The sequence below is a fragment of the Megascapheus bottae genome, chromosome 25 (genome assembly GCF_031878675.1).
Source record: "Megascapheus bottae isolate mThoBot1 chromosome 25, mThoBot2.hap1, whole genome shotgun sequence".
Taxonomy (NCBI): Eukaryota; Metazoa; Chordata; class Mammalia; order Rodentia; family Geomyidae; genus Megascapheus; species Megascapheus bottae.
Window position 1 is genome coordinate 4,371,948 of NC_143533.1, and position 7,928 is coordinate 4,379,875.

The 7,928-nt window shown below is 51.0% G+C and overlaps 1 protein-coding gene across 2 annotated transcripts; it reads right to left on the reverse strand.

Annotated features, from left to right (window-relative positions):
• Positions 1-358: 358 nt before the first annotated feature.
• LOC150046187 (uncharacterized) lies at positions 359-7,897 on the reverse strand. Of its 2 annotated transcripts, XM_090357946.1 has the most exons (5): positions 7,742-7,897; positions 7,550-7,584; positions 6,721-6,861; positions 6,139-6,294; positions 359-548 (listed from the first exon to the last, which is right to left on the reverse strand). In XM_090357946.1, the coding sequence occupies exons 2-5, from the start codon at positions 7,553-7,555 to the stop codon at positions 435-437; spliced, it is 417 nt and encodes a 138-aa protein (XP_090214072.1). In that variant the 5' UTR covers positions 7,556-7,584; positions 7,742-7,897; the 3' UTR covers positions 359-434. The 2 variants fall into 2 exon arrangements, with proteins under 2 accessions (XP_090214072.1, XP_090214071.1); XM_090357945.1 differs by having other exon boundaries at positions 7,550-7,897.
• Between the last annotated feature and the right edge of the window lie 31 nt (positions 7,898-7,928).

Consider the following 7,928-nt stretch of genomic DNA (forward strand, 5'->3'; position numbering starts at 1 on the left):
CGGGGCCAGCTGGTGGGTTGTTCTTCTAAGAGGGAGAGCAGAGACAGACAAGACACTCACCTCTAGAATAACCAAGAGTCCATGCATCGGGTGCAGGTGGGCACCCCTATGTCCTGAGCATGGCCACCGGGGGTCTTCCCATAACGCTGTCTTGGTCGGAAGTGTCCTGGCCTTCACTCACACCTGTAATCATTTACTTGGAAAGGGAAGGAAAGGCAGGGGCACTGGCCAGAGAACTAGTTCTTCCTTTCCCTTCTAGCCTTCCCACAGGCTGCCAGGGGCAGGCTTTCCACTGCAGATTCCCAGCTTGGAGAGCTGGGGAAGCCATTTGTAGTTCCAGAAACCTGGAGGGAAATGTCCTGATGGCTCTTAGGAAAGGGGGCCTAGAGGTCCTGGGGGCTGACCGCTCCCCAAAGACCAGGGGTCCTGTGTCCTCATCGGAGCTTGATCTCAAAGCAGAGACAGTTGAGGCTCTGGCAGTCAGGGAGCTGGCAGGCACAGGCACAGTCGCAAAGCGGGCAACAGTGAGGGCACTGAGGAGCCCAACCCTGTTGAGAGAGAGGATGACTGGTTTCCTTTCAAAGGGAAAAAGGAACCTGAGGGGCTTGCTCAAGGAAACAGAGTGCCACCCACTATTTGGGGACCAAATCTGTTCCTTGTACTGTTGAGAAGTCAGGCCATGTTTTTTTTTTTTTTTTTTTGTCATGGGGCCTGGATAGTCCCTGAGCTCTTCAGTTCAAGGATACCACCCTACCCCTAGAGCCACAGCACCACTTCAGGTTTTCTGGTGGAGTCTCAAGGATTTTAGTGCCCGGGGCTGGCTTTAAACCGCCATCCTCAGATCTCAGCCTCCTGAGTAGCTAGGATGACAGGTGTGAGCCACCACGCCTGGTTCCCTAAACTTCTTTTGCTCAAGGCTAGGACTCTACCACTCAAGCCACAGCGCCACTTACAGCTTTTTTTTTTTTTTTTTTTTTTTTTTGTGGGTCATAGGGCTTGAACTGGGCCTGGGCGCTGTCCCTGAACTCTTCAGCTCAAAGTTACCATCCTACCCTTGAGCCAAGCCCCACTTTCCATTTTCTAGAGGTTAATTGGAGATAAGAGTCTCAGGTCCTTTTGTGCCCTGACTGGCTTTGAACCTGGATCCTCAGATCTCAGCCTCCTGAGTAACTAGGATTACAGGCCTGAGCCACTGCGCCTGGAGACTTATATATGGTGCTTCATGCATACTAGACAAGCACTCTACCTCTCAGCCACATTCTCTGCCCTCAGGCCAAGCTCTTAATCACTGAGTTCTGGAGTGGGAAGCTGTTGTGGAGGGGTTCTCTCCTTCCCACTTCATGGGTTGGTGTCCCAGTGTCCAGCTGAAGGACAGTTCTGTACCCTCATGGCCTTGTGGTATGGAGTTAATTCACAGGAAGTACATGCACCCTTCTAGCCAGCACTAAACTATGAACACTGTTCTAGGCATGAGACCAGTCTGCAGGATATCATCCTGTGTGTGTACATGTCCTGGTACTAGGGCTTTAACTCAAGGCCTAAGCACTGTCTCAGGTTTTTCACTCAAAGTTGGCACTCAGCCACAGTTCTACTTTTTCTTCCCTCCTTTCCTTCCTTTTTCCCTCCCTCCTCCTCTCCCTCCCTCTCCGTATCCCCCTTTCTTTTCTTTCCAGTACTAGGGTTTGAACATAGGGGCTTCCATTTGGTAGGCAGGCACTCTACCATTTGACCTATGCCCACCCTAGCCTGTCATTCTTTTTTGCCAGTTCTGGGGCTTGAACTCAGGGCCCAGGCACTGTTCTTGAGCTTTCTCCAGGCTAGTGCTCTACCATTTGAGCCACAAGCAACACTTCCAGCTTTTTCTGTGTATGTGATACCGAGGAATTGAACCCCGAGCCTTGTGCATGCTAGGCAAGCACTCTATCACTAGGCCAAACTCCTGGCCTATCATTCATTTCTGAGTACCAAATTTTGTTGTTGTCGTTGTTCTGGGGCTTGAACTTTGGGCCAGGGCACCATCCCTGAGTGTTTTTGCTCAAGGCTAGTACTACATGAGCCACAGTTCCACTTCCAGCTTTTTTGGTGCTTAATGGAAATAACGAGTCTCCTGAACCTTTCTGCCCAGGGGTCGGCTTCAAACAGCCATCCTCAGATCTCAGCCTCCTCAGTAATTACGACCACAGGCATGCGCACTGGCGCATGGAATAATGCTCTCTAGCCTAGCTCAAGTGCTAGAAGGCCAGTCTAAGAAACATGAGGCCCTGAGTTCAAATCCCAGTACCACACACAAAATACTCACTTTATTAGTTTCGTCTGGAATAGTTTTAAAGACATTTAGTATTTATTTTGGAGACAGCATTCTCCCAGTGTAGCCTATGGTGGCCTCAAACTCACAGTCCTCCTCACTGCCTTGCAAGTACTCTGCCATACTCAGCACAACATTTTAGAGCTGTATCTGGGATAGGCATGAGGGGCAGGGCTAGGTAGCCTCTGGTTCTCCACAGAGCTGGCATGGGGACTCTGCAAAGCAGGTGTCTGAGGCACAGCTGGACACTGGCTAAGTGGACGAAGTTAAGCGTGTCATATCATGTTCACTCTTCAGGCAGACAGAAGAGGGCTCTGGGCTCCAAGGAGACAGGCTTGTCTCTTGGGGAGAAGGAACATCATGTCCTTAGGGACAGAGGGGAGCTGTAACCCCTGCAGTGCACGCTCCTCCACCCTGAGAAGGGAGTGATTTGCAACTGCCAGGGGCATGGACTGGACGCAAGCCAAGTAGCTCAAGTGGTTCAGAAGACTGGCTCCTCGGGGCCAGAAGTAGAGCTAGTGACACAGTCACAGAGCTCAAGCAGAGACCAGGCCAAGCCAAGAATAGGGTAATGACCTTTCCACAGCTGAGGTTTCGGGGTGCGGTGTCCAATGACTGGTGAGATTAGCTGTCACTAGGGGCTCTGGCAAGGGGAAGGGATCTGACAGCCATAGGGAAGAGGGGTCTAAATCTGGCTGGGCTACAACAGCTAGAGAGGATAGGAAGAACCCTAGTGAGAGAAAAGGGTGTGTGTGTGTGTGTGTGTTTGTGTGTGTGTGTGTGTGAGGGAGTGGTTTGGGGGCATCTCTAGGGAGCCCATGCTGTGGGTTTTAGAGGCCTACACTATCATTCTCTGTACAGAGCTAGAGGCTAAGAGGCCCTGGTGCCCTTACCTCAGAAAAGAAGGATATTAAAAGCATCTCTTGGCTGTGTCCACAGAAAGGTTTAGATGCAGTCATTAATAACAGGCTAATGGATTTCCTGACTCACAACAGTGGCTTCTGGAAGGAATCTGCTGTTTAAGTACATTAATCAAGATCTCCACAAGCCTGTTAACCCTTACATGCTTCTCAGCTTGTGAATGAGTTTTTCACTTGGAAAGTTTTCCCATAGAAAAATAATTGTTGCAACTTTCAAATAATTAACAACATTGTGTCAAGTTTTCAATACTTGGTTGTTTAAAAAAGACTCCAATAAAAGATAAGTCTGAGGAAAGAAAGAAAGGAGAATGAGAGGGAGGGAAAGAAGAAAGGGGGATGGGGAGTCACCATCTTTATTGGTTAGAGTTGAGGCCATAGAACCAGGAAAACCTGGGTTTAAGTCTCAGCTTGGTTAATTCATGAGCTCAGTTTCATCACCTCTGAAACAAATGTAACACCTGCTTCAAGAAGTTACTGTAGGGAATTTGTGGAGAACTGAGCTCCATGTCTGGTACCTAGAGAGTACTCAGTGGAAGAGAACTGCAGACAGCACCAGTGGCTCATGTCTATAATCAGAGCTACTCGGGAGACTATTTGAGGACCATGGTTCAAAACCAGCCCAGGCAGGAAAGTACAAGAAACTCTTATCTCACCAAAATTCCAGGAGTGGAGCTGTGGCTCAGATGGTAGAGCACTAGCCTCAAGCATATAAGCTCAGAGACAGCACCCAGGCCCTGAGTTCAAAGTCATGGTCTAGCACACACAAAAATAGAGACACAGGGCCGGGAGTTTGGCCTAGTGGTTAAAGTGCTTGCCTAGCATGCATGAAGACCTGGGTTCGATTCCTCGGTACCACATACATAGATAAAAGCCAGAAGTGGTGCTGAGGCTCAAGAAGTAGAGCTCTAGCCTTGAGAAAAGTCCAAGGACAGTGCTCAGGCCCTGAGCTCAAGCCCAGGACTGGCAAAAAAAAAAAAAAATAGAGACACAGCTTCATCATTATAGTTCCAGTCCCCTTAGCAGTTCTTATCCCAAGTGCATCAGATCATGTTGCTGCCTCAGACTTACCAAGTGAAGGGCCTATTTTGGCCGGTCCTGGAGCTTGAACTCAGGGCCTGGGCACTGTCCTTGAGCTTTCTCAAGGCTAGCACTCTACCACTTGAGCCATAGCACCACTCTGGCTTTTGTGTGTGTATGTGGTACTGAGGAATCAAACCCAGGGTTTTGTGAATGCTAGGGGAGCACTCTGCCACTAGGCCACACTTCAGACCCCTGGGTTTATTTTGAAGTGTCTTATCTGCTTCTGATCACAAGCAGGCAGACCTCCCACTCTGCTGTATTAGCCTCTCTACTGTAATAGCCTCTCTGCCTGGGAGACCTCACGAGACAATAGGACCTGGCTTATAGTCAAGTCCTAACAGTCCAGGCCAGTCAGCAATGACTCCATCCATATACATGTGGTAGTGGTAGGAAAATGAGGGAAGGGATTCAACCCTCACCACAAAACAGCACAGCAAGCAGGCTTGTCCCCCCCCCCAAAAGCAATGAGAAGCCTGGGTTTGTGGTCTGGCTGACCCAACTCCATGACCCCTGGCAAGTCAGCAAAGTATCTGTGAGCCTTACTGTCTACAACTATCAAACAGGCAAGAGCTTTGTTACCTTTGTGGTTGTTATTGTCACTCTAAGGAGAGGAGAGCACAGAGACTTCAATGTACTTTGAGGAAAGACAACTCAAGGACAGAATCACAGCTCCACTCCAGGCTATTCCAGAACCCTTCCAGATTCCTTCCTGGTTCTAGCAGAAACTAGATAAGGCCAGACCCCGAAGGCTACAGATTGGAAAATTCCTGAATTAACAGGTGGAACACTTCGACCCTCTACAGTCATCTCAGTCCATCCTTCCCCTAAGGAGGTAATAACTAGACAATTCCCTTTGTGTGAACAGACAGCCAAGAGGACAATGTTCGAGAGAGACAGAGAGACAGAGAGACAGAGAGACAGAGAGAGAGAGAGAGAGAGAGAGAGAGAGAGAGAGAGAGAGAGAGAGAGAGAAGAAATTCTCCAACCAGAATTTTTATAACCCAAGGTCTCTATTTTTTATTTATTTTTTGGTCTTGGGACTTCTCGAACACAGGGGTCTTTGCTCAGGGCTAGCACTCTATTCCCTGGAGCCAGAGTGCTACTTCCACTTCCATTTTCTTGGAGATAAGAGTCTCACAGACTTTCCAGCTTGCTTTGAACTGTGATTCTCAGATCTTAGCCTCTAGAGTAGCTAGGACTACAGGCTTAAACCACCAGCATGTGGTCCTAGGTCTCCGTTTTTGTTTTTGTTTTTTTCCCTTTGTCCCATGAACTCTGACCCCTGGAGCCATTCTCCTGACAACCTCTAGGGAACCAGAAGCAGATTTATGACAGAAAAGCTCCTTACCCCAATTTATTTGGAAACTTAAAACATCTGCCAGGGATTTTCAGGCCAAGTTATAAGTTTGCTGGGTCTTAATCTGCTCTCTCCCTTACCCTCCTGGGGTAGTCATCACTCTAAGAGCAAGAGTGCTTTGCAGTCTAAATCTGAGAAGATGGTGGATCACATCAAACATTTTTAAACCCACAAATGCACAAATGGGCCCATCTTCTATAAGTCAGGGTCTCCCCTCAATATTCAGTTGTAGACAATGCTGAGATTATTGTTAGAAGCTAGCCAGGGCAGGAAAGTCTGAGAGACTCTTCAATTAACCAGCAAAAAAAAAAAAAAAAAGCCAGATGTTGTTTATGCTGACTCCACATGACGCTGTGTTCTTGGTGCAGAGTTAACACTCAGTAATAAAAAGGTTGGAAAGAGGAAAAAAAAAAAAATGAAGGCACAGGTCATACCCAGATCAGGGCTCTGTGGAACAGGGTATGAATGGCACTTACAGTTTCACTGGGCTGGGGGCAGCAGGCATCCAGGTAGTGGCCTGGACTGGGCAGAGGGAAGTCACAGGCTTCTGCACAGGTCCAGCAGCAATCTTGGGGTTCAGAGGTACCTTGCTTCTTGCAAGTGAAGCTGCAGTCAGTACAGCAACCCTGAGCCTAGGAGATGAGATGACAGCACTCAGGGTTTGGGCTAGGCCGGGCACCAGTGGCTTATGCCTGAGAGCCTAACTACTCAGGCAGCTGAGATCTGAGGATTGTGGTTTGCAGCCAGCCAGGACAGGAAAGTCCATGAGACTCCAATTAATCACAGGAAAAAAAAAAAAAAGCCTGAGGTGGTGCTGTGATTCTAGTGGTAGAGCACTAGCCTTGAGCAAAAGGAGCCCAGGGACAATACCCAGGCCCATTCAAGCCCCAGGATCAGCAAAAAAAAAAAGACTGGCTTTTTTGAGAGAGGGACAATCAGATAAGTGTGGTGATTAACAGTAGAGGTGTCTTGGGACAAAAAGTCTGTAGGTGAGGGGAAGAGACTGATCAGTTCTGGTACCCCAGAGCCAGGCTGTACTCCCCACCAGGCCCCCTCACCAGCAGGCAGCGCCTGGTCAGCAGCACCAGGCCCAGGAGCAGTAAATAGATGCCCACCGCGATGAAGACAATGGCAGGGATGGGGAGGAGCAAGGGAGGGCTGCTGACAGAGGCCGGAGCTGGGTTCCACGAACTCGAGACCTGGACAAGCAGAGGAGAGGAAGGGGGTGACAGGGAGGTGGCAGAAGCTGCAGAAACACAGGACTAAGAGGAAGGGCACAGAGGTGGGGGGAAGTCTCATCCTCCAAACCTGCTTCCCCCTACCATCTTCATTTTGGCCATTCTAAAACCTTCCAAGATTTACAATTCAACTTTTTATTTTTTTCCTTCCAGAAGGATTCTCCAAACAAGAGCTCTTGTACCTGCCTCCCCCCATACCACGGCTTTCACTTCCCCCTCAGCCCACATTGCCTGTCCCCCAAATTTCCATCCAACTCGCTGGTGTCTTTTTTTTTTTTTCCACACCAACTTCCTGTGCATCCCTCCCTCCCTCCCTCCCTCCCCCCTTCCAATCCCTCAGTGGCTCCCAGTGACTCAGGGACAATTCCTTCCTCGCAGTGACAAAAGAACCCAGTCTAGCCCTGCCCCTGTCTAACTCCCAGTCACACACACACACAATCCCACAATGCCTTGGTCCCCCTCATCACTCAGCCCCTGATCAGGACCGGGATTTGCTGTCCCCTGGGAAGTCCATTCCCGCCCAGCTCGTGTCTCGGAGCCGGGCTGGACGCCCTTCCCCTTCTTATCACCCCCCCCTCCCCGTCAACCCCCGAGGCAGAGTGAGGCCAGCGCGTAGGGCCGGAGGGGGGGAGGGCTGAGGGGGACTCACGTCCATGGGGCGGGGCAGCGCCTGCGATCCGGGAGCTGCAGGGGAGAGGAGGAGATGCGCTCGGGGCGGAGACGGGGCCCACCGACAGGCCTGGGCGCCCACTCCCCGCCTCCCTCCTCTGAGGCCCAGGCAGGGCCGCGGGGTGGGCGGGACCTCAGGGGTCGGGGGGTTCCCCGCCGCCCCGAAGCCCACCTGGCACCCCACAAGGCCCCCACACTTGAGCCGACCACCGGTCCGCCGGTCGTCCGCACCCTCGGGGCGGCGGGCGGTTCCCAGGTTAGCGCGCCACGCGGGGTCCAATCGGCCGCCGCGCCGGCACCGCCCCTCGGCCTGGCGCGGCTTCCCGCCGTTGCCATGGCGACCGGAGCGCCGCGCTACG

What these genes read in the sequence shown, in the direction of transcription:
- LOC150046187 (XM_090357946.1), bottom strand. An exon ending in TGACCAGGCGCTGCCTGCTG is followed by an intron (nt 6,295 to 6,720) that starts GTGAGGGGGCCT and finishes CTCATCTCCTAG; the next exon opens with GCTCAGGGTTGCTGTACTGA. An exon ending in GCCCCCAGCCCAGTGAAACT is followed by an intron (nt 549 to 6,138) that starts GTAAGTGCCATT and finishes CTCTCTCAACAG; the next exon opens with GGTTGGGCTCCTCAGTGCCC.